The sequence below is a fragment of the Chelon labrosus genome (genome assembly GCF_963514085.1).
Source record: "Chelon labrosus genome assembly, chromosome: 5".
NCBI classification, from domain to species: domain Eukaryota; kingdom Metazoa; phylum Chordata; class Actinopteri; order Mugiliformes; family Mugilidae; genus Chelon; species Chelon labrosus.
This window is the reverse complement of record NC_140341.1, coordinates 30,460,110-30,486,752: the sequence shown is the minus strand read 5'-3', so window position 1 is coordinate 30,486,752 and position 26,643 is coordinate 30,460,110. Positions and strand designations below refer to the sequence as shown.

The following is a 26,643-nucleotide window of genomic DNA, read 5'->3' as shown; positions in this document are numbered from 1 at the left end:
TCCACAGAAGTCCTACTTCCCTGTTCCTTTAATCAAATTAAGCGTCCACTGAAGCTTCCTGCTTCAAATGATTGCCAGGTCTCATAAAAAGACATGAAGTGGAGCACATTTTCTGACTTAGAAACGATGTATGATGTGCTCACAGCCTTAAAAGAAGCCTTTTCGTGCTACCTGAATGCACCAAATTCAGGTCCACTGCTGAACTGACCATTTGCCCATGACTTGATACTTGTCTTTCAGGTCACAGATTTGAGGACAACCCTGGGGTGCGGCGCCACCTGGTGAAGAAGTCGTCCCGATGTCAGATGACCCGGACCAACAGTTCCACGCCACTATCCAGTCTAAAGAAGAAGAAGAGGGCAGCAGAAAAGAAAACTCATGAGGTCTGCATCACAGCGGCAGCAATGCTTCTTTGCTTCTTCTTCTTTTCTTTTTTTTTTTTTTAAAAAAAAGAAGCAACAATTGTAATAAATATGCACCTTATAAAGCTTGTATGGAGAGCATACAAGCACATTGTACTTTATTATTGACACCATAAAGAGCAACATTTGATGTTGTGTCTCAGGCTACTCAGCTAGTCCATTACCACAAAATATTGGATTTATGGTTCTTAACCTGCTAAATGCTTCAATACCCTGTTTTGTTTTGTTTTTTGCAAAAAGCAGCTGTCTAGTGCTGTTGGAAACGGTAGATCTACAGTGCTGAGGGGGATTGTAGATTTGAATTATATTTTCATGTGTGTTTATCACTACAGGTGATCCCTCTCACATTCTTGACATAAAAATATTAAGTAGCACATATTAACTTCTACAGGAGCCTAATCCCAAGCTACACATCTGTGCCCAATGTTTCACCTCAGTTTGACAGCAAAAAAATGTTACAAGACACAAATCATATCAGTATTTTATTGTTGCTCTGAGAAAGAAATGTGACAGAATGTCCCTCCAAACCACTTCATTATCCTTAATTCTGTCCAGACCACTCTGTTGATCTGTTAGCTGGCCAAGTTTGCGCAGTGTGTCATTGGTTTAAAGTTTTCCTTTGACTGCAGTCATTATTTTCTCCTGCCTGTGTAATATCTTTAGTAAAATGGAATAGAGAACATATGTTTTTTTTTTTTATTCTAGCTGGGGACTTTCACCACACAAACTTTAAATCTACACTACCCTATCTACACTTTGCAACCAGACAAAACAACAAACAAGGTGTACACAAAGCAAAAAATAGCATATAAGATTACCCTTTGCCCCTACCTCGGTCTCTCAGACCAGGTCTCTGTCATGCTAATGCCCGTTTATAGTCCCAGAGTGTGGATGGTCAAATTGATACCAAAGTGGATCAAAGTATGGCCTGAGGGGGCTACCTCAGTACTACTACATTTCAGGGATGCAGCCACCTACAGCAGTCAGACTGACCTACAGGAGTATGCAGACACAGCGCCTGCATACATCAGCAAGTGTATTGACAATGTGACTGTAATAAAAAAAAAACTGTAACTGTGCGTGCCAGCCATAAACCATGGCTGACTGGCAAGGTCTGCTACCTGCTCAAAATCCAGGATGCCACCTTCAGATCAGGACAGCTAGGACAAACCTGGCATGTGGTATCAGGGAGGCAAAACGTCCGCATACCCTGAAAATTGAAAACCAGGGGATGGAGAACCTTCATGTGCGCTCAATTCCACGTTGATTGGGATGTACAAAGGAAATGTGCTTCTGGATCTGAGCATGCACCACGTTTCAGTAGGAGATCCACGCAAATCTTTTTACACGAGGCCCCAGATCTCTTGCTTTATGTGCAAATTAAATGACATATCCTCATCAAATATAACACAGAGTAGTACCTCACAGTAGTACTAGAGACCAAGGTAATCAAATCCGGAGAAACTAAGTGATTAGATAAAGAATCTCTTAGGTGTTTAGGGACAAATACAATGACTTCTGTTTTGAGTTTAAGAGCAGGAAATTACAGGTCATCCAAGCCTTTAAGTTTAACCAGCTGATTTGTTTCATCTGGTTTCATGGATAAATATAGCTGGGTGTTGTCTGGGTTTTGCCCCCCTTAGCCATTCCAAAAGTAATCTTGGACAGTTATATATGAAATTTAAAGCTTGCACTTTTGTGCTTATCTTTCTGCCCTGTTTCATCCTTAGTTGTTTGTGGAGCTAAATGAGCTGATTGTGGAGAAGGACCATGAAATGCATTGGAAGGAGCGGGCTCGCTGGATTAAGTTTGAGGAGGATGTGGAGGAGGAAACGGAGCGCTGGGGCAAACCTCATGTGGCCTCCCTGTCCTTCCGCAGCTTGCTGGAGCTTCGCCGCACCATCACACATGGTAAAATGCTATTGCATGCATAAAGCAATAGGGATCCTTGATTCTGATAGTATCAGTCTAATGGTTTACTTATTTCCTTGTACAACTGGAATAACATCCACAAGCATGAAACACAAAAAATGAATTAATGGTTTGACAATGCTGATGTGCTAGAATTATGCAGGCTTGAAACAAGATCTCCTTAATAATCCTGAACCAAACACTGGACTACTGTGTAATTCAATTACTTTTTAACTATTCCCATCTTGGCTCTGTGCTGTCTTTCCACCTTCCTCTAGGTGCTGTTCTTCTGGATCTTGAGCAGAACTCTCTGCCCGGCATTGCTCATCTTGTGGTTGAGACGATGATCATCTCTGATCAGATCAGAGCAGAGGAAAGACCCAGTGTTCTTCGAGCTCTGCTTCTCAAACACAGGTCAGTAACCAAGCCAACCCTTAAATGGCATTTTTAAAGCAATCACAACTGATATACTTTGTGTAGAGTCAACAGATATATCATCTGGTTTCACTACAGGCTGGAACCCCTAGGTTATTGTGGGGTGCTGCAGTAAAACTTTTGACATCAGCTGTTAGGAAACAATGAGAAATGTATTCAAAATTTACATGTACATGCACACTGGTGCTGGTGGAGATCAAGGACCTCATACTGTACTGTTACAGCTGTTTCAGGTTGAGAGTTACCTCTGGCCATGAACATGCTCGTCAAGTCAGCACAGGTGGAATGCAGAGGACCGCTCACCAAGTCAGGTGTGTGGCGGCCTCCCATTAGAGCTTTAATGGATGATCTGACGGTTACCACAACATCTGTACCAGGCTGCAGATGGTTCCTCCAAGGCCTTGAGCGGCTCGTCAACTGGGCTCAGATGGAATTTAAGCCTGCTAAGTCCCGCACCCTGGTCGTGAAGCAGGGGAAGGTAACGGACAAATTTTGTTTCTCACTGGGAGGTGTCCAGTTTCCATCTGTCTCAGAGAAGCCAGTGAAGAGCCTGGGGAAAATCTTTGATGGGCTTCTGAGGGGCAAGGCAGCACTCCAAGCAACCAGCAGTGAGTTGGTAACGTGGCTAGTGGCGGTGGACAACTTAGGACTGCCAGGCAGGTTTAAGGCTTGAATATACCAGCATGGCATTCTGCCGCGACTCCTCTGGCCATTGCTCGTCTATGACGTTCCACTGACCACTGTCAAGGGCTTTTGAGAGGAAGGTTAGTAGCTTCCTGCGCAGGTGGTTGGGCCTACCACAAAGCCTCAGTGACATAGACTTGTAGGCGAGTAAGAGCAAGCTGCGTCTCCCCCTCACTAGTCTGTCAGATGATTTAATGGTGACCTGTGAAAGAGAGGTGCTGCTGTACAGGGACTCGAGTGACATCAGAGTCTCCTCGGCTGTGATTGAAGTAAGAACTGGTTGGAAGTGGAGAGCACAGGAGGCAGTTGATCAAGCTGAAGCTCAGCTGTGGCACAGTGTGCTGGTGGGAACTGTTGCATCAGGCTGGGCAGGGCTGGGCAGCAACCCAAGACCTCAGTTCAGGAAGGCCAAAGAAGAGGCGACCACTCGTCCAGGAAGAGGTCCGAGCAGGAGTGGAGGAAACTCGTTCGAGCAGGATGGGTATGTCCTCCATGGGACCAGGCAGTGGACCAGAAGATTTTGTGGGCAGAGCTTTGGAGAGTGGAGCCACACCGAGTAAAGTTCCTAATTCAGTCAGTCTACAACGTCCTCCCCAGGCCATCTAACCTTTTCCGTTGTGGTCTGGCAGAATCTCCCGCATGCCTGCTGTGCCAGAGAAGAGGATCACTGGAGTACATACTAAGCTGTTGCCCAAAAGCCCTGGGAGAGGGGTGCTACCGCTGGCACCACGACCAGGTGCTGAAGGCAATACCAGATATCATCTGCTCAGGTATCAGCAAGCAACAACAACCAGTGAGGCACTCCATTGCTTTTGTCAAGGCCGGAGAGAAGCCACAACAACGCCAAAGCCAAGTTGAGGGACTCCTGGCATCAGCTAGGGACTGGCAGCTGAAGGTGGACCTTAAAGCTTAAATTTTCAGATACCATCGCAGTGACCACACTCAGGCCTGACTTTGTTCTTGTGTCAGAATCATCAAGGCAGGTGGTCCTGGTGGAGTTGACTGTGCCTTGGGAAGACCAGATGGAGGAGGCTTTTGAGCGGAAGTGGGCCATGTATGAGGAGCAGGCAGGCGAATTCCGAAGCAACGGGTGGAAGACCCAATACAGCCCTATCAAGGTTGGGTGCAGGGTTCACTGGCCAGTCACTCTGCAGGGCTCTCAAGCTGTTGGGCATAAGGGGACTGCACAGCAAGAAAGCCGTCATCACTGATGCCGCTGAGAAGGCGTCAAGATGGCTGTGGATTAGGGGAGTGATCTGTGGACCACACAAGCTACTTAGACATAAGCTGGAGACTGATCACCCCCGGCTGGGTCACCTGGGCGAGGGTGTGTAATGTTGAAAGACCCGAAACACCCGATGACCCCAGGTTACATCACTGATGATGTGTCTAGGTTGGTATCGCAAGGAGTGTATTGAACCGGTCTGACTTTAGTTTTAAGTGAATTTTAATTATGTTCTTAACTAGGGATGTCCAATAATATCGGCCCTCCGATATTATCGGCCGATATTGAGTTAAAAATGTAATATCGGGAATTATCGGTATCGGGTTTTTATAACCGATGTTTGTTCTGTAGGCTTCAGCATTTCCGAGTCTGCATGAACGCAGCATGGGACGTTTACAGGCGCGTGCTTGATGACGTATAACAACAACAACACGCTAGACTCATAGGTTGCTAACCGTGGCTAACAAGCTTGCTCGCCCGGTGCATGAGATGTCTGTGGTTTGGAAGTATTTCCAAGTGTCACCTACTAACAGTAAATTTGCGATTTGCAATGACTGCAAATGTTACATTTTTTTAACATTCTTGTGCCTTTCTTGTTTTTATTTGCACTATTTTGTTACTCATACGAAAGAGCAGGGCAGATTGAGCCCAGTTTATAATTTAATGATTGTATTATTTGCCAAGTTATGGCCAGTTGCTCAGTCATTGAACCTGGAAAAAGAGGACTATGTTTGTTTACTACTCTGGACTGAAGAAATGCTTCTTCCTTGTTTTGATATTGTCTGTAGTGTTGTTTGAGGGGCAAAAATTTCTCTCTAAAAACACAAATAAATAAATAAATGAATGGCATTTTTTTGGCACTTTTTTCAATAACTTATTTTGCACAGACATTGTTTACATTTGAAAAGCCATGTTGCATTTATGTATGCATCCAGTGGGGCATCACAATAAAATTAGGCATAATGTGTTAATTCCATAATAGGTGATATGTTATGTTGTTACCTAACAATTTTGGTGTAAAAAGACTGCATATATCGGTATCGGAAATTAAGAGTTGGACAATATCGGAATATCGGATGTCGGCAGAAAAGCCAATATCGAGCATCCCTATTCTTAACTCTTCTTAACTGTATGTTATTGTGTCTTTCATTTAACTGTTGTAACTTGTGCCTGTTTTCAGTTTACAAATTTGTTTTTTAATGTTTTTGTGAAACATTTTGTAATGTTGATGTGAAAAGTGCTGTACAAATAAAGATTATTATTCATTCATTCATTCATTCATCTTCTGTACCCACTTATTCCTGTTAAGGGTAGTGGGGTCTGCTGGAGCCTATCCCAGCTGTCATCGGGCGAGAGGCAGGGGTACACCCTGGACAGGTCGGCAGTCTATCGCAGGGATAACACAGAGAGACAGACAACCATTCACACTAACATGCACACCTATGGCCAATTTAGAATCACCAGTTATAAAGATTATTATTATTATTATTATTATTATTATTATTATTATTATTACAGCTGTCATTGGGCGAGAGGCAGGGTACACCCTGGACGTCGCAGGTCTAACACAAAGAGACAGACAACCGTTCACACACACACACACCAACACACACACACACACACACCTATGGCCAATTTAGAATCCCCAATTAACTGTCCCTCATAACACTCAGATACATTAATATTTTTTGCAACGACATGATCATAGAATGAATTAAGCTGCAGACCAGCTTATCAGCATGATGCAGGAGAGGCCAGTACAACAGTTTAGCCCTGCTAATAGAAGTTCTTCCGGTTACCCCTGTCGAATCACAAATAGAGACTACTGCCACCTGCTGGTTGGAAGAGTAATTTCTTCTTACCCAGTTGCACAACATAAGTGTCAGCTGTGCAATAAGTGAGTTATTTTAAAAAGCGGTTTCAGCTTCTTCACACTGAAGAAGCTGAATATTGTGTATTGTGGACTTAAAGCCTGAAAATTAACAAAATCTCCCTGCTTATAGTTTTGGACTTGGGTGTTAGTTACCATGGCAATATCTCACAATTTGGTCCTTGTGTGACCAAAAGCTAGGATAAATTTCAAAATTACATGGCCATCCTTCATCTCACGAATGATGTGATTTTCCCAAACAACAGTGTGATCTCAGATTCAGTTGTTTCCCCTTCTGTGTATCAACCAACCTGACAGTTTAGGGTAGAAAAGATACAGCTTTGTTTTCATTTTGGTCTGAATTGTAGGTTTTGTAATATGAAGAGTCTAATCCAAGATTTCCTTTGCATTAATCATCCTCTCACATCATTTAAAAAGCTAACTCAGGGGAAGTGGGCAGGGAATTTCCAAAAAGCGACATTTGATAAGACTTGGATCATCAACTGGTGTACTTCCCCAGGGCCAACTGAAATGTGGATGTGAAGACTGTGTAGCTTTGCCTAGTCTTAAAGCCTAGACTGCTAGATTAAAAGTTAGATTCGTCATTTTAGATGAAGCCGACTTTAAGGAATTTTAGATGAAAGGACGCTGATTAAACATCAAGCTATTTGGTTGTCTTCATTTCAAAGGTTTAATATTTCTCACCATCAAAGTCCGGTTATTTTGGCCGATAAGTTTTGGGTGATTTGTTATTTTTGCGTGAGCAGGTCCTTTACTGCCTGGTGAGACCCCGCGACCCTCCAGAGGACAAGCGGTTACAGAAAATTAATGAATGAATGTTCATGTGACTCAAACTCTTAAGTGGGTCTCTATGTATTGACTGGATCCTACATTGACCTGCTAAACTGAAGCAGGTTGGTGTTAAGTTATGCTGCCATTAGCACTTATGATACTGTTATGATACTGTACTGAGCACTGGGTTGTTATAGGTTTGCAAGACAAACTAAACTTGCAAAGTGCACTTCCAGACATATAAACATGCAGCTCCACAAAGCAGGTCCGCCTGGATCCCTCTCTGATTATCAGAATGGTACCACCTGTATGTTATCAAGAACATTAAGAGCAAAAGATAAAATAGATAAAATAATGGACTACTCCAAACTTACTTATGACAGCAGTTGCTGCGTTTAACTAAAATCGAACATATTCACAAAGTGACACAACAGATACATACAAAGGACACAGGCCAACAATTCAATTCAATTCAGTTTTATTTATATAGCGTCAATAACAATACAGATCGTCTCAAGATGCTTTATAAAACCCGGCCTGAAACCCCCAGAGCAAGCCTGAAGGCGACGGTGGCAAGGAAAAACTCCCTTTTAACAGGAAGAAACCTTGAGCAGAACCCAGCTCATATGGAGGGACCCATCTGCCTGGGTCTGGGCTGAAGGCAAGCCGGGTACAGACAGACTTTCTTAGTTGCATGCCATCATTCCTTCATTCCACCTTTCAATGCCTTTCCAACTAAATGCTCAGCATGCCCCTGCCTGCTTCCAGAGAGGGAAAAACACTCATTAGAGTCATCACCAATCTGAGATATCACATAGAACTGCGGCTAAAATTTACCTCATTGCTTACTCAGACCAGTAGAGCCTTTGGAAACAACTTGAGCACGAGAAACTTCAGTGTCACACCTTGTTCTTTTGTCTCAGGCAGCTGATGCGTCCAATTCAAGCCCAGTCTTACTGGACCATGCGGGCCTAATTATTGATGTGATGTCACCAGTGGACTGTACAGTGATGTAATGAAACTGCGTTGAAGAGCTTGGCTGGCGTGACACACTGAATACTTCTCTTTATGAGGGAGTGAAATGTGCTTAACATCACACGCACAAAAGCACAGAAAACAAAGCTTAGTCTCTAGCTGTTTTATTGATGTTTTGATGCAAATATCACATAACAGCTTTCTGATTAGCTTGACCTGAAAAGTGGTTCAAATTTATACACAGTTTATGTATTGCTGATAACATTAATATTATTATATTATAACTTCCATCATGGGGCGGCACAGTGGCGTGGTGGTTGCCTGATGCCTCACAGCAAGAAGGTTCCGTGTTTGAATCCATGGGCTGACTATGCCTTTCTGTGTGGAGTTTGCATGTTCTCCCTGTGTCTGCGTGGGTCCTCTCTTCAGCTTCCTCCCACTGTCCAAAGACATGCTCATTAGGTTCATTGGTGATTCTAAATTGGCCGTAAGTGTACATGTGAGTGTGAATGGTTGTCTGTCTCTCTGTGTTAGCCCTGCGATAGACTGGCGACCTACCCCGCCTCTTGCCCAATGGCAGCTTGGATAGACTCCAGCAGACACCGCGACCCTCCACAGGACAAGCAGTTACAGATGATGAATGAATGACTGAACTTCCATCATACTCCAGCTAGAGAGTGAACATTTAGACTACGTTCACACTGCAAGCGTGATTGGTGCTTCATTCAGATTTAGTTTTTATGTTTTGGTTGTCTGTCATATTTTTCAGACATGCCCAAAATCTAAATCCAGTGTGAACTGGCCATGGTACAGAACTGACCTACATACATGAAAGGGCAAGATGTCAGTCTGTACTTAAGTAAACATGGAGGACACTGAAGTCAGTGTTTACAATTTCATTTTTATGTTGATGTGGGATTTCACTCTCACTTGTGTCTGCAACCAAGTCAAAGTACACCTCCCTCATTTGCCTTGCTTATTTGCTGACATAAACACAAACTTGCTTGATTGCTGTTTCATTTTATTTTTTGATTCCCTTTTCACAACCAAAAGTATAGTTTCACTTCAAAAATTGCAAATTACATAGTGAGTGTATACTGCAGATCTGAAAGGGATTAAATGTCACAGTATGCGATAGTAATGTGAGCTTGCATTGCACAAAATCAAACCTGTATCTGATTAAGGACCATATACCCATATCGAAGTGGCCCAAATTAGATCTGAAAACATCTGAGTCCATGTTACGTGTGTGTTGTTCACACTGTTATTAGGAAAAAAAAAAAAAACCAAAAGTAGTTAAATAATAATAATAAAATAATCTTAATAGCAGCTGAACCGATTGCTATTGGAACATTCAGAACACTACCTTGAGTTATAAATACTTTTTGTATCAATATGTATATCAAGAAAAGTAAAGAAATCTTTATCATGCTCTGTCAAACTGCTGCATATGCTTTATGGTTTGCCTTGAATCATTAAAGTAGTTAAGGAGTTATTTTGTAGGCATGACTGAAGATTCCTATTTATGTTCTTTTTCCGTAGCCATCCAAGTGATCTGAAACATCGATTTCACCGCCACCAGTCCTCCATCAGTCTCCACGGTAGCTTTAATCACAACCATGTCCAGGACACGAGTCTGCCTCTCGTGGCCGAGGAGCATGATGAGCACCAGGATAACAAGGGACCAGAGTACGACCCTAAACAAGACGTGTTTGTCAGCCTGTTTGTAAGTTCCTTTATTTATGTGTTTGCCCCTTAGCTCCGTAGGTCAATTTATTTTACACACTTCATTTGATCATTTGCACAGGTCCTGACAGAGATCAGAGGACCGAGGGATCTGGGCGATGAAAGACTGCAGCATAGTTGAAACAGTGCAGGCAGACAGTAGACTTAATGTTTTACCAAAGCCAAGTAAATGATTAGTTTTGACAAAAATCCACCAGGATAATTGAACACAGCTATCTAAATGGATGGAGATAAAAGCGACGCTGAGTTGTCTTGTTCTAGGTCATGGTTTGCATTAAGTTATAAGAATCACCAGTAAGCACAGATTTAAGCCTTATTACACTAAATTCCTGATGTGAGACCTGTGGCGGTTGTATTGTTCTTTAAAATACCACTCCGTGAGGTCAGGAGTCATGTAGGTAGTGCGCCATATGTGTTGAATTATGCTCTTAGTCAGCTTACAGGTGCTTCTAGTTAAAGCTCCTTGATATGTCAACTGTGAAAATGTAACGTTCCACAGGACTTAAAATGCTGGCAAATTTAAACCAGTCTATTAAAAAAAATCTCTTCGAACATAAAGAACCTGTTATGTAGTTCATTTTAAACCACACAAATGCATAAGGACATAAGAATATGACTATCGATATGTATATTCCCACAATAATTTCACATTACTATTTCCATGCACTGTAATGGTGTCACATCACATTGTGGCAATAACTGTTGTACTGTTCTTCCTCCCAAGAAATCTCTCCACCCCTTGCCTCCTGAGAGCCATCCAGCTGCAGCCAGATCAATGAAACTCCTCGCCAAGATTCCCAAAGATGCTGAAGCTGTGATTGTTTTAGTTGGTAAGAAAGTTAGTGGACCTATGTCTTCTCCTTCTCATTTGCGTAAGCCACTAACACAACTGTCCAAAGTTATTTATTGGCCTGGTAGTCAAATATGTAATAATTACATTACATGAGAAGAACACCACAATCTCAAACTCACCACTAATGGTATCTACTCGAAACAGCTTTAGGCTTTGGATCTGAGAAATTTAAATTACTAAATATGTTTCTTTTCTTTTCTTTTCTTTTCTTTTCTTTTCTTTTCTTTTCTTGCAAGGCTGTGTTGAATTTCTGGAGCAGCCAGCCATGGCCTTTGTCAGGCTGAATGAGGCAGTTCTTTTGGAGTCGGTGCTTGAAGTCCCAGTCCCTGTTCGATTTATTTTCGTCCTGCTCGGCCCCAGTCAGTCCAACGTGGACTACCATGAGATTGGACGATCCTTCGCCACCCTCATGTCTGACAAGGTAGATACAATTGAAGGATTAAGTTACAAAGACGAAGAAAACAAAGGAATAATGTCATTATTTAAGAGAATTTGATGTACAATATATGACGGTAGACGTGTCAAAATCTCAATTCAAGGGTTGAAGAGCCACCATTTTTTGCTTTTTACCAAAGTTCTGTGAGCACAAAGCATGTTACCAGGAGTACATCCCAGAAAATTGTTCAAAATGGAGGTCAAAATTGGAAAAATCATTTAAATATGTTTCTAATTTCCCCCATTTTTTTTTTTTTTTTTTAATTGCCTGTCTTTAGCCTTCTGGTGCCAACACCCAGTTCTGTTTTGTTGTAGAATTTCCATGAGGTGGCCTACTTTGCTGACAACAGGCAGGACCTCCTGAATGGTATCAACGAATTCTTGGACTGCAGCATCGTCATTCCACCTTCAGATGTGGCGGGCAAAGACCTCCTGAAGACAGTGGCTGACTTCCAGAAGCAGATGCTGCGCAAGAGAAAGGAAAGAGAACTGAAGAAGCACCACTCCACGATAGGAGTGGAGCTGGATAAGAAAGGTACCCTTTCCAAACCTAATGAGTCAGTTATAAATCTCTGTTTATTATGTTGGAATGAGGCACTTTTGTTTGAGCAAATCATTCAGTTCAATTCAATTTTAGTTATATAGCATCAATAACAATACAAATCGTCTCAAGACACTTTACAAAATCCGGTCTGAAACCCCCAGAGCAAGCCTGAAGGCAACGGTGACAAGGAAAAACTCCCTTTTAACAGGAAGAAACCTTGAGCAGAACCCAGCTCATATGGAGGGACCCATCTGCCTAAGGCCAGCCGGGTACAGACAGAGAAGAGAGAGAGAAGAGAGAGGATAGGCTCATCAGTACAGTGAGGCAAAAACAGACTGGTCTTAAAAGCTTCTCTTAAATGCTGTGCAAGACCATTCCTTTTTAAATCATTTAATGTTTTTAACCATATGAGTTTGAGATATTTACGTTTGAATATCCAAAGAATTATTTAATTGCATTTTGTAGTGGCACTCATTTCTGACTTCCACACACACTTAAGTAACATTTTCTAAACCCACAAATAAATTATATAGATGCTGTTATGCTATTTTTTATTGTTATCTAGTAAGTTCCACAAATAGCTGTCCAATGTACTTTTTTAACTTATCGTTACTCAGAGAGGAGTTATTAGTCCAGTTCCAGTTCCAGTCTTAAAACACATTTGGTGTTCTGGCTTATGTTTACGGTAGGGATGTCCTGATTAAGTTTTTTTGCCCCCAATCCTATCCTCATCACTTAATACCAGTGATGAGAATAACGGTGTTTTTTCCCTCTGGGTGGGGTAGCCGCATAAGTGATGATGATTGGCTAAGGTAGGGTAAGATTTCATGGTAAGTCAATCAGCAGCAGGGCAGTGTTCAGTTGGGCAGGTGTTTTTCACACACAAACGCGCGAATAGCAGTATCACACAAGCGATCAGAGATAGCCTGCAGCAATGGAGAGTTTGGATCATTCAGAGGTAAAGTTGCTGTTTTCAAGGTGGAAGTAGAGGCACTACTTTAACCTCATTGAGGTAAAGGGCAAGAATGTACACGTGAAGTGTACATTACGCTCAGAAAAATTCTAATTCTTAGATGTATTTATTTGGTATTTTTTTGTTGCCTTATTTTCCATATATTTTGTGACTGCTGTTTTCGGCCTTGTTGACTGTGTTGTATAGTTTGTATGTGTTTGCAGCATAAAAAAGCCAATAAAAATGTTTGCATAATAATAATTAGACGTATTTAAACATGTATATTTTTTAAAAAGTAACGCAATAGTTACTTTTCCTGGTGGCTAGTTACTTTTATAGTGGAGTAATTCAGTTACTAACACAGTTAGTTTTTGGGAGAAGTAACTAATAACTATAACTAATTACTTTTTAAAAGTAACGTGCCCAACACTGCTTAATACTGAGGATCAACGAATCCATCTCATTGCATATTTTGTAATTAAACTAAATGTCCTTGCCTTTTTGTCTTACTTGTATTCTCTTAGCTCAGTGTGCACTGTGCAACTGTGTTATGTACAATAAGCTCATATCCAAAAAAGGTTCAAAAAAGGCAACTGGACTTTTTTGAGAAGACGTTTCACCACCGAGTAGCTTCTTCAGTTCTAGGGGACTGGTGGAAAGTCTGAGGTTTAAATAGGAACTCCTCCTGAAACTACAATAAACTCAGAAAATCAGTCCAGTGTAGGCCTATATGCACATGTAATTCTTATCGTTTATTTGCATAGTTGTTTTACTGTTTAGGTATTGTTGTGATAAGTCATGGACTTTTAATGTAATGAATCCATGTAACAAAACCCCCAGAGGTGAGTCCAGAGGAGGAGGAGGAGGGAGACCAGGAGGTGGACCCATTAAAGCGTTCAGGGATCCCTTTCGGAGGCCTGATCCATGACATCCGCCGCCGGTACCCACACTATGTCAGCGACTTAAAAGATGCCCTGGACATGCAGTGCCTAGCTGCTGTCATCTTCATCTATTTTGCTGCATTATCACCCACTATTACATTTGGAGGCCTGCTGGGTAAATTAAAACTAAATTAAAATTGATAACATGAAAGGGAACTGGATTCCATGTCATTTTGATATTTAGTCTGAGTAACCTATGTGTTTGTGGCTATATTCACATACAGGGGAAAAAACAGAAGGCATGATGGGAGTGACTGAGCTCATTGTTTCAACTGCGACTCTTGGAGTAATATTCTCACTGCTTGCTGGGCAGCCCCTTCTCATCATTGGCTTCTCTGGACCCTTACTGGTGTTTGAGGAAGCATTCTACAAGGTACTCTGACGAAACACATAGAAATGTTAGTTATGGTCATATCATATACCTTTCGCCTGGACAGAAAGCTAACATGTCTTTTTGTTCAGTTCTGTCAGGCCTACAACTTTGAGTATCTGACTGGTCGAGTGTGGATTGGTTTCTGGCTCATCTTCATTGTCCTAGTGATTGTGGCAGCAGAGGGCAGCTTCCTCGTCCGCTACATCTCACCCTTTACACAGGAGATTTTTGCTTTTCTCATCTCCCTCATCTTTATCTATGAGACATTCTCTAAACTCATCAAGGTAACTACTCCAAATATCTCACAACACACGGAATTATGTCCAAGTATTAAAACACACCATAATGGGTTCTCTATTTTCTCTCCATTTATTAAAATTAGGTGCTTGCAGTATCATAGGATTCAACTTGATGCTTTAATTAAAATTTCTACAAGAAGCCAATTCAACTAGTAAATCTTCACTCTCTTATTGTTTCTAGGTGTTTCAGGAGCATCCACTGATGGCAATGTACCCCACCGACTCCACCACAAAATCTAGGATTCTGGAATTTGATAGCACCGTCTTCAACCAGCCAAATACTGCTCTTCTCTCTCTGGTTCTCATGATGGGCACTTTCTTTGTTGCATTCTTCCTCAGGAAGTTCAGAAACAGTCGATTTTTAGGTGGCAAGGTAATCTATTTCACTTCAAACTGTAGATATTTAGCTTCTTTTGTGAATGTAACGGCAACCTGTTGAGCCTAATCATAAAAATATTGCATTTAATATCTATGTTTTGTTACACAAGTATGTCTTTCAAACCTGGCAAATGTGTTAAATGCATGACATCTATATTTAATACCTTCATTGTTATCATCTTGGCATGTTTGTTACTGCCACTAACAGGGGGAGAAAAGTGTAAAACCTTATGCATAAAACATTTGCAGTCCACAGTAGCACTAATAGTACTAGCACTACTACTAATAGTGGCCAAAAACTCCACAGGATACTTTAAACTCTGGTTTCAATTAAAAAAGACAATCCTTAAAATGTGTTTTGCAACAAACCTTGTAGAAAAAAAGAGTTAATTTTTGTGTTTGCATTCTGTTTCTTTTTACTTACCAAGAATTGTTTGAATTTAGGTGATAACATGATATGTCCAGTCAAGCTTCAAATAAACTCGACACAATATTTTTTTAGCTGTATAAATTCAAACAATGGATATATTTGTATGAGGTGACAAGGTTATGTCGCTGAATTTGTTACTAACAGCAAATCATTTTTTAAATCATTTTTTATTTTGTCTACCACAAATCATCTTGGGAGTCTCAAGGCTGATAGTAATGATCCAGAGACTCTGAATAGCAAAGGCAAGATAAATGAAAATGGATGCATTAATAAGGCATTTATACACTTTCATAGAAGTGAAAAAAAAAATTCTGGTTAATATTTGGCTTGTGCTTAATAGAGCTTTCTTATTCTGATAAGAGTTGTGATGTATTATTTATTTTAATAGATGTTTGTTTTCTCAAAATTTCTAGGCCAGAAGAATTATTGGTGACTTTGGCATCCCTATCTCAATCTTAGTTTCAGTATTGGTGGATTACTCCATTACTGACACTTACACACAGGTAACTCCACTCTCAGTCACTGCATTACTGTGATCACAGTAGCAGTTCAAGTGCATTTTGTTAAAATTTTAATACATTTTCTTCAGCACTTAAACATGACACTTTTACTTCTAGAAACTCAATGTGCCGTCAGGCTTTTCTGTCACATCCCCTGAGAAGAGAGGCTGGTTCATCAGTCCCTTTGGTGACAAGCAGCCTTTTCCAACCTGGATGATGGGAGCGTCTTTGGTCCCTGCCCTTCTTGTTTTCATTCTCATTTTCATGGAAACCCAAATCACTTCGTACGTACTCTATTATCATTTATGGATTTAATGCACTAGCTTTAGAATTTGTAGGTGTAATAGTAAAGCATGAGTTATTAATATATTTTCTTTCTTTTTCCAATCTCTTAGACTGATAGTGAGTAAGAAAGAGCGCCGCCTGGTTAAAGGCTCAGGCTTCCACCTCGATCTCCTACTCATTGTCATCCTGGGTGCCATCTGCCCCCTTTTCGGCTTGCCATGGCTCACTGCGGCAACTGTGCGCTCTGTCACTCATGTCAACGCACTCACAGTCATGAGCAAGGCCACTGCGCCTGGTGAGAAGCCCATGATCCAGGAGGTGAAAGAGCAGAGGGTGACTGGACTTCTTGTGGCTGTGCTTGTTGGTAAGAGGAGTGTGGGGTATTCAGTGGACTGTTCTTGAACAGCTGTTGTCACAGCATAGGTTGCCAGCTGTAGCTTGGCTTGCAAGCAAGATTTGTGCATTTTTGCACATGCCAAAATAGAGCTCAATCTCAAAACCAAAAACATAATATTAGAATCTATGAAATGATATTCATTTATTTACTTATTGCTTTAATATTAACTTAGTATTAATGTTTTAGTTTACTACACACTATATATATTTCTTGAAATAACTGTCACAACTGTACAAGGCTTGATCCCAAATGCATGACTCTAAGACAACAAAACAAAAGACTAGAACAATAAAACTAAAAAAATCTCTCACAATGAGGAAAAACATAATCTATGGTAAAAACAGCAAAGTATCAAATAATCAAGGAAAATAACAAAACCTCAAGGTAAACAATGACCTGTCAAGACAAGGCTGAGATGGCAATGGTTCCACTGGCATGAGACGGAACAAACTGACAAATGACTAAGGGAGACTCAGACAGTATATACATGCTGGGGTTAGGCACTGGTGAAAAAATCTCTTAGAGTTTCTTCTGTAAAAATAAAACATAAAATATACCTAATATTATAGCATCAAGTCAGTTAAACTTTTGGGATATTGATCAGGCAGAGGAGGTTGGGAATCAGTTTCAACCTATTTAGTGTTAATGAAATTAACAACATGTGCTCTAGAGGGGCAACAACGAGACAACCCCCACTGACTTTTTTCCCCCGTCTCATTTTTTCTGACTGTTTTTCACCTGTTTTGCATTTGGCTAGGGTCAGGTCACTACTAGTAGCATGAGATGTTACCTGGACCCTACAGGGGGCTGTAGAAAGTCCTTATTCCATCAGCAGGACCAATATCTGGTCCTTTGCGCAAGGAGGAACAGAATGGGTCCTGCTATAGCCCTTCAGAAAGACCTCCAGCAGGCCACTGGTGTGAATGTCTCTGACCAAACAATCGGAAATAGACTTAATGAGTCCTCTAATGGGTCCTGTGCTTTCTGCCTGGCACCGTGGAGCTGGATTGGCATAGAACACCAGAATTGGCAGGTCCACCACTGGCGGCCTCTGCTTTTCACAGTTGAGACCAGGTTCACTCTGAGCACATGTGACATATGTGAAAGGTTCTGGAGAAGCCATGGAGAACATAATGCCGCTTGTAACATCTTTCATCATGACAGGTTTGTTGGTGGGTCAGTGATGGTCTGGGGAGGCATATCAAGGAACTGACACACAGACCTCTACAGGCGAGACAACGGCACCCTGTTTGCCATTAGGTATCAGAATGAAATCCTTGGACCCATTGCCAGACCCTATCCTGGTGTAGTGGGTCCTGGGTTCCTCCTTGTTTACGACCACGCCCGGCCTTATGTGGTGAGAGTTTACAGGCAGTTCCTGTAGGATAAAGGAATTGATAACATTGAATGCCCCTCACACTGACTTGACTTAAATTGGTCATTTTGGATGATTGACAATTTACCCAAAACTTACTACTAACTTGTGTCTCATACGTGGCTCATCAACTGAAGGGGTTTCTGACCTTTTGCCTGGCGCATGTTCGTTTCACCTCATTCTGCAAAGACAATATAATGTATTCAGGCAGCCATTTTTAATGTTAGCATTAGCTTCTGCTAGACACACTTAAAAAACTATGAGGAACACTTGAGAAACCTACTTTACTGTGTTTACGTCTGAGTGAAACCAGAGACCTGCTGTTTTAACAATGAAAGTCGTCTGATCTTGAGAAGTAATTCTACCACTGTTCACACTGTTGTCTTATAATCAACACTTCCATAAAATATGTGGCTTTAAGGTTGTTCTCTCTCTAAAGTTCATGCAACATAAATCAGATCAATACACATTTCTGGAATGAAACGGGGAAAATGCTGAATCTCAGCTACTGACCAATTCCAAAACAATTACTCTGTTCTGTTTTGTCGCTGCAGGGGTTTATGTATTTATAACATTAATTACAGTGTTGAAATTTCTAGGTGAGCAAACGTGAGATGGAAGGTACAGAGTGACACCTTTGCAGCTCCTACATGTCTAGACATTCGTGAAGTATGACTCAGTCCCTGCAACTTTTTTTTTTTTTGATTCATCTGACTACGTAACAGTGTTTGTTATGCACTGACTAGTGTTTTTTTTATTATTATTATTTTTTTTTAAGGCAAGATTCCCAAAACAACCGTTTGTATAGTTTGATCCGGCTTGATTATATGATCATGATTGTTGAGCTTTTGTTTGAATGAAATGCTGCTAGGATTCGGAATTAGATTCTCCAGATTATCCCCAAGTGCATTTCAACCAGGGCATTTGAACGGTTGTTTAGAACGGTCTAAACAAACAGTGCTGACAATATGTTTTGTTTTTTTCAGGACTGTTATCCTTGTTAAATTAATCGTTTTCTTCACAGCAGATTAATATGCATATGTTAATGTGTATATGCGAATCAATCCTCTCTGTCCATTAGGTATGTCCATGGTAATGACAGATGTTCTCCGCCTTATCCCTCTGGCGGTTCTCTTTGGCATCTTCCTATATATGGGGGTCACCTCTCTGACGGGCATCCAGCTGTACGAACGCATTACACTTATGGTCACACCTGCCAAGCACCACCCTGACCACATCTACGTCACCAAGGTAATGCACACACTAGAATGTTAACATGGCCTCTTCTCTGTCATCAGCGGTAAGATGAAGGAACCAAATCCAGCAGAATGGCAACAGCAGCCAGAACCCAAACCACGTCACTCCTCAGCTTTTAAGTTGACTCAGTCAGTACATAAATAACAGAGGCTGGGATGCCGGGAAGAGTCACATAAAACTACGTCACAGAATCCAGGGTAATAACAAAACTCATAAAAGAAAACATGAGAAACAGTATTCAGTTCAGTTCAGCTTGATTTTATTTATATCGGGTGAGTAATAATACAAATTGTCTCAAGACAGTTTACAAAACCCAGCCTGAAAGCCCCTAGAACAAACAGTAAGGACTCCCTTTTAAAGGAAGAAACCTTGAGCAGAACCCAGCTCATATGGACGGACACATCTGCTTGAGGCCAGCCAAGTAAAAATGGAAAAAGAAAGAGAAGAGGGCAGCAAGAGGAACTAGAAAATTCCTGCGGAAATTTTGAATGTGCCAATGTTGCTGCTGCTGACGTATCAATATAAGTCCTATTAAAACTGTGTGTGGGGTCTGCCCTCCAACTTAATTCCCTTTGAAAGGCTTGGCTTCTATACAGCCTCTTTATTAGGTTTTGGTTGGTGCTACATGCTTTTATTTTGGAGGAGTAATTGTGTACTTTTACTTTGATAATCCAACATACCCACTGACCCTCCCTTTGACTCTTCCTTTGGTTCCTGGTGGGGCCTTTATGGAAAATGCTGGCTCACATAAACAGAGCATAGGGGCATAAAACTGTTAGAAGGCTACTGTTAGTAGTTGTAGTTCTATCACATGTGAGTTAGCTGCTATAATGTTTGAATATATCATAGGTAAGCAGAATTTTGCATTCATATAGGAGTGGATAACTGAAGGCCAAAATGTTCGGTTTTCTTGATTTTTCACTTTATTTTAAAAGACTAACCTTATCATTCAGCCTTACAATCGGTGTTCCTGGACTTTGGACCTCAAGCTGAGAGTAATCTAAACAGCTGAGGAAGGCCACAGCTTATTTTCTGGCTGCCTGGTCAGTATTGGATCCATCAATCAGTTTATAGTTCAGTCTGATCTCAGGCGTTGAGTAAATGAATTACAAAGTTCTTCATAATGTCAAGTTACATACAGTACCTACATTCATCAGATACCTTGATATGGCGTACCCATAGTACTCTGGGTTTAGCCATGTTTCTGACTGGGTCATTAGAATATTTTAAAAAAGTATCCGTATTTGCATGTGGTGGAACAGTAGTTAAACTTATGTGAAGCTGAACTGCATGTGAAAAAAACAGCCTCCTAGTTAATTTTGAATGTCTCTGTTGACAGAGTCAGATGCTATCACGGAGTTTAACCTGGTGCCAAAATTCTCCGCCATACTTGTTTTTAAAAAAATGTTCAGTGTTTAACTGATAGGCGTTAGGACTTGTGGCTCTGTTTCCCAAACTGGGTTGTATTTCCCCACTGTAGCATAAAGGGTTATCTTATCTTTTACGAAACAATATACTCTCACCCTTGGATTTATCTTTTTTATATCACAGAACTATTTTCAGTCTCAGTTCTCACTTAGAACTACCTACGTGTTATGTAAGATATTAAAGCTAGGACCCTACTAAAGTATGACAATGCTGCAGCATGAGTGGCTGTATACTTGGATTTTTTCAGTTTAATCTTCGAAAGAAAAGAAAATCTTCTGTCTTATTGGAGGCCGAGTTTTCCACTAGATGGAGCTAAAAACATGTAAGATTTTCTTTATGTGGGAGAAATATTTGGGACTGAGACTGTTTCATGTGTCTTTACAGGCATATGAGTATTTCTGTGTGTGCACTGTACTCTACGGTTTATTTGTTTTCAACCTAATAACCACCATATGTGTATTGCCTCAGGTGAAAACCTGGCGTATGAACATGTTCACCATCATCCAGCTGGCATGCATTGTGGCTCTGTGGGTAGTGAAGTCTACTGCGGCCTCCCTGGCATTCCCCTTCGTCCTCATCATGACGGTGCCGCTGCGCCGCCTCATCCTCTCCAGGATTTTCGAGGAACGCGAGCTCCAGGCGGTAGGTTTGGGTAGTAGAAGCATTCCAGGAACTTGTTTGAAACTTTGCCACAATCATCTTATCCCACATAGCCTCGGGATACTTATCTCACAGCACATTTAGCATTGTATGGATGTTGGCATGTTTTTGTACATATATGCAACAAATCAATTTAACGGCTGACATTCCCGATGATTTTGCCCTCTGTGATCAGGGACAGCTTTCTGATCCAAATGGTTTCAAATGATTTGCAAATATTTCTTTTTGCTCCATGCTCTGACCAGAAAAAGGTTCAGTCTGTCCTGAAGCTGCATTTTATGTTTTCCCGGTTAGATCCACTAAACGCCTACATGTCATCACTCTCAGATTACAGCCTTCCATTTCCAAAATGTCAGCTTTTTTATGAACTAGAATAAACAGCTTTCTTCTTAACTTGACCACCATACGTGTCTTGTTCATCTCAAAGGTTTCATGAACCCTTGGCACCGTAGAACAGCCCCAAACCACCTTTAAATTAAGTAAAAATGACAGTTACCGGCACTGAACCTCCATGATGTCGGATCCCTCACCCCTCTAACCTTAAATGAACCTGATAATAAATTCTTTCATTCTTTCCTGTTTTCCTTTCCTCTACAAATGATGATTAGCACAGAAGTAAAAAGAAAATTGAGGAACCTGATCTTAGGTGTCTAATTACTTATTTTAACTAATAACTTCGTTAACTAAGACCTCAAGAGGAAATTGCTGATTTGGACTGGACTCTGATTTGGATTGTTAGTTGAGGCTGCACTGTTTATTTACACATATTTTTACTTTATATTGCATGGGAATAGTCAACAAACAAAACAACAACAACAAAAAAAAAAACTGTGTGCAATAAGATAGTTCTACAACTACAACTTGCTCAAATGATATGGATGGACGCTATTACTCTTGTGTTCACCCTATAAAGCCCGGTGAAACAATTTGATTGCCCTGGCAGATCTTTGCCAGTTGGTTTGACTCTCAGGCTGCCATGAGAATAATTATTTTATAATTACTACATTATGTGCGGACACACTTAACATTTGACGTTACCAAAGTGTACAGGGTTAAGAGTTCTGTGTTATTTCTATTGATCAGAGGATTGTTCTCTTAATTAAATGGTTTGACATTTTGGAAAATTTTGCACCGATGCATATGTATGTTTGTATATGAAATTACTAATACAACATCCAGCTAACTAACACGTCTGGACAGTGGTCTGGAAACACTGAACCGACTGTCAGTTAAATTTTGTTACCTTCAGAAAGACTCAAGGTTTTCAGTTTTTATGCTTAACTACTTTACCCAGCAAACTAGTAATTTTACAGTAGTTCAGATGTTGGATTCTTGCTAAAGCCATCATAAACAACTGTAAGCAAACCGAGAGCCATCATTTCACCTGGTTGGATACCTGAATCTTTTTAATTTTGTCCTCAGCACTTTAACTAAAACTGACCAACGATCATTTGTCTGTTCACAGCTGGACTGCGACGAGGATACTCCCAACTTTGATGAGGATGGACGAGATGAATACAACGAGATCCACATGCTTGTATAAATTATAAACTAGACCCAGCAAAAAGGGTCTCCACTGTCCTCAGGCTGTAACCGGTCAGAACAAACAAGTGTCTTTGGAAACCTTTGTGTCTCTTGGTAGCTGTGACAAAACAAGAGGAGCTCCTGTAATGGTGTTTGTAAAATATACAAAAGCTGTAGCTGGACAAGCCCTTCTTATCTTTGTTGTTACCGTCTCTTAAACAGCACACCTAATGTTAGATCGTTTGTGGTGATGGTGTTGTGTTAACCTCCCTGAACATATTATTCTGACAGAGGCCAGGAAATAGCTATGAGCACCTACCTGAAGCAGACAATGCAAATCTAGCAAAACATTTTATCCTATGTATCCCTTTAATTACTCTGCAGGTTCTGGGCATGAGTGCAATCGCGATGGTGACCTCTAGGACTACAGCAGGCTACTTTTGGCACTGAACTATGAAAAAAAAAAAAAAATTGATTTGTAATGTGGATTCTCCTCAAAATTCATAATTGTTGAGATGAACTGACCCTAAATTGTCAAAGCTCCAAGTGAATTTCACTGCCTCTGTAATTTAGCTGCCTTTTCCCTTTGTACTACTGCCATTGTCTATAGGTTGCAATGACATGCAAACATGGAGTTAAGTATCCTTTTCCTTTCTGTAGAGACTTTTTGAAAAGAGCTCTTTGACTAGGCAAAAGTTCACTTTTGTTGCTGCCAACCGAGCTACCTGGCACAAAGCCTGCCGTCTAAATGTAGTCTCCCCTTGAAGCCAAAATCCCTACAGACTGTGCAAGCCTCTTCAAGGGGCATCACTGTACTTTGTTAGGTGTTTAATGCCCTACATACCAGTTCACCGATCCCATTATTGTGACCTCGGATGTGTAAGTAAATAGGTAACATGGTCTCAAACTTATTTTTCTACTTTGTTGTATCTATTTATTTAATCACTTTTTGGACATAATGCTCTGCCAGATTCTTAGCAGTGTGTGAAGAGTTAACGTGAATAACATTGTGAAGACTGACACATATTCAAACAGAAAAGATGTCATCATTCACCCATCCTTTCATCTTCTCTGCAAGGCTTCCATAGTGTGGTGCATTTTTCACAGATGTCATGAATGATAGAATAACACGCTTGACTGGAAAAGAATAGAAACTAAGGAAACACACAAGCACTGGAAACGGTGGAGAGCAATCGAGTGTTGACGGAATATATGAATGTTGCATTGTACAGAACGACTGTGAGCTTGGAATTATAATGTACCATCTGTGTTCAGAGTTGATCTGAAACACCAAGAAATGCTGTTTTTGCCTCCTATATTGCAAGCCCACAATAGAATTTTAATCACCATTCCACTATGACACTTTTCAGAAACCTCAGCCACACAGAAACACTTTTGGTAAGAGCAATTCTACAGAATATGACACAACACGTCATAAGATTACAAAAACCTAGATAGATAAAACAGAATTGTTTAGTGGATTCCTGGATATATACATTTTTCAAAACTGATGGGCTAAGATCAGATATGCGATATGAGATGACATAAACATAACCATTTCAAAATGCAAGGAGACTTTAGCACACTGTCACTATTCCCAAAATAATATTTAGTTCAGTATTTAGTCGATAGACACAACATTTGCAGGAGAAATAGTTTATTTCTGTAAATTACTACCATATATACCTAAACCAACTAAAATATACTTATAATGGTCAGTATTGTACTATAATTTATGTATATGAAAATAAAAGTGTAGTGTAGCTTATTTCATTTGAGCCTGTCCTACATAATGAGCCATGCACAAATTCTGTCTCAGGGGTAACTGACCTTCGATCTGTAAATATTTCTTCCCAGGCTTTAGTTTGTGGTCTCTTTTGTGTACATAAAGCGGTCAAGGCAATCTGATGACTTACAGTCCAGGCTTGTGTGCTATACAATAAAGAAAGGGAGGTCAAAGCCAAGAGAATTATGTGTTTACTCCAGCAAAGTAACGTAGAATTTATTTATTTATTTTTTCTTGTTTTTTGTTTTACCTGATCTCTGATCTGTTTTCTTTAGACTTCCATTCGAAACTCCACTTTGATGTGAAGCATACACCTGCTGCAGTCTGTGTTTCATTCTGCAGCTCCCCCAAGTTAATGAGTCACAGAATGTGCTTTACATTAGCGCTCTGTAGCAGTTTCATTTAAAATGGGCTGTGTTATTAATGGACCTTTTCGACCATGTGTTTGTGTTTCAGGGTTTTCAAAGATTGCAATGGCAAACTGGAGACAGGGGCACTAAAATGTTTTCCTCATTATGTTCGCTCCCTTTATATTCCTGACATTAATGAATGTATGTGTTTGACTGATTACGTTTTCATGCGCATAATTTTGACTTATGTTAGTTTGGAAATAAAATAAATTACTAACTGGCCACAAGTTAGCCTGTCAGTGATATTGTTAAGTGAGTTAAGTGATCCAACTCTTTGTAGACCTCACATTTTGTTAAACTAGTTTGAGAAAAATAGGTACAAATTTTAGACATGGTTTTACTCCAAATGAACCCATTCAAGCTCACATTTTGATTATTTTTTGTGTGTTTGAACAGTTTATGTCATTATTTAATCTCCCTACACAACACGCATATGCCTATTGTTAACTAAATGCACATTGCTTAGGTGCAATGCTTTGAGAAATACATTTGTTGACAGTGAGTTGTTCATAATCCATCTGACTTTCTAATACAGTGGAGGTATGTATTTGCCATGCTGGTTGAGCTGCAATTATAAAGAAGCCACAAGGGTTTATGCCCTTTTTTTTTCTGAGAATACAAGTATGTTGGACCATTCAACACATCCACGTGCATTTAAATGTAAAGAATTAGTGCGTCTAGAGTAGACCCTATAGACAGCACTAGCAATTGTGCTCTTAGCAAAACTTCCTTTCCATATTTGCACAAGAGAAAAAGTGGACTTGCCAGTGTTATTTAAGATAATAAAAGGTGTGGTGCTGCCTCTTGGCACTGTCTGGGCATTAAATGTTGAAACACGCAAGATGAAAAGAAAAATAGTTTCTTTGACCCTAGAAAAGCTCCTCCATGTCAATCCTCCGAGTTCACCACATTTTGTCGCCTCATACCTCCATGATAGCAGGGCAGACCACCCACCCAAATCTAAGACTTGCCTGTGTTATTTTTGAACCTAGCATAATTCAAGAACGTTGGTTTGAGTGAAGACGTCTGGTCATCCTGGTGTTTTTAGCATATGGAATAGTGTGATGGGTTTGACCAATATATAACTACAAAAATCAGATGCGTGAAACAAGATCAACTATTACAGGGGAGGTTGGTCATCCCGATGCTTTCTTAAGAGAAACAACATTATTGTGGATAGTATCTTTTGGATACTACAGAAATGCGATTGATTTTTCTTTAGTTGCACTTTATACCAAAGGGTTAGCTCCATAGCAGGTTTAGTGTCCCAATTTTGGTCTGCATTGTCACATTTTGCTGACCTGAAATGCCATAAAAGGCTCTATTTCAATATTGTGACAAGTATACTCAGTCATAAACATCTCAAAGTACCACGCAATTTATCCACCAGTTTGTGAGAAAACTGCAGTGCTTCTCTTTTGATTACTAGATATTCAACTCCCTTCAGTGTCTTCTTGTTTACTACAGCTACTACTACTCCATTACACTGGACAGGTAGAGCGGTTGATTCTCAGCCAGATCCACGTTACTAGGATCATTTTCATATTACAGGGAGTCATTATATTTAGCGTTAAAGTAAAAAAAATGCTTAGTTGTTTTCTTCACACACAGCTTTCTTCATGAAGTCTGCACAACAATCCGTTTCTGTATATTGATTGGAATTTAAAGGATGACATGCATATATGTTTGCATTTGCAAAGCAGATGGACATTTGGGCCATGTGAATACTTGAATTGCAGGTTCATCTTCCTATGGC

At 40.4% G+C, this 26,643-nt stretch overlaps 1 protein-coding gene across 1 annotated transcript in view; it reads left to right on the top strand.

Annotated features, from left to right (window-relative positions):
- slc4a3 (solute carrier family 4 member 3) overlaps nucleotides 1-24,415 on the top strand; it is a 57,146-nt gene extending 32,731 nt beyond the window's left edge. Inside the window, exons 6-22 of the mRNA XM_084544839.1 lie at nucleotides 241-383; nucleotides 2,153-2,333; nucleotides 2,612-2,747; nucleotides 9,857-10,040; nucleotides 10,785-10,890; nucleotides 11,150-11,334; nucleotides 11,664-11,883; nucleotides 13,685-13,900; nucleotides 14,010-14,158; nucleotides 14,248-14,442; nucleotides 14,639-14,830; nucleotides 15,679-15,768; nucleotides 15,883-16,049; nucleotides 16,161-16,414; nucleotides 18,904-19,073; nucleotides 20,976-21,149; nucleotides 22,633-24,415. Coding sequence (XP_084400965.1) covers nucleotides 241-383; nucleotides 2,153-2,333; nucleotides 2,612-2,747; nucleotides 9,857-10,040; nucleotides 10,785-10,890; nucleotides 11,150-11,334; nucleotides 11,664-11,883; nucleotides 13,685-13,900; nucleotides 14,010-14,158; nucleotides 14,248-14,442; nucleotides 14,639-14,830; nucleotides 15,679-15,768; nucleotides 15,883-16,049; nucleotides 16,161-16,414; nucleotides 18,904-19,073; nucleotides 20,976-21,149; nucleotides 22,633-22,710 — 2,840 coding nt within the window. The 3' untranslated portion in view covers nucleotides 22,711-24,415. The remainder of the gene's footprint in view (nucleotides 1-240; nucleotides 384-2,152; nucleotides 2,334-2,611; nucleotides 2,748-9,856; nucleotides 10,041-10,784; nucleotides 10,891-11,149; nucleotides 11,335-11,663; nucleotides 11,884-13,684; nucleotides 13,901-14,009; nucleotides 14,159-14,247; nucleotides 14,443-14,638; nucleotides 14,831-15,678; nucleotides 15,769-15,882; nucleotides 16,050-16,160; nucleotides 16,415-18,903; nucleotides 19,074-20,975; nucleotides 21,150-22,632) is intronic.
- Nucleotides 24,416-26,643: the final 2,228 nt, after the last annotated feature.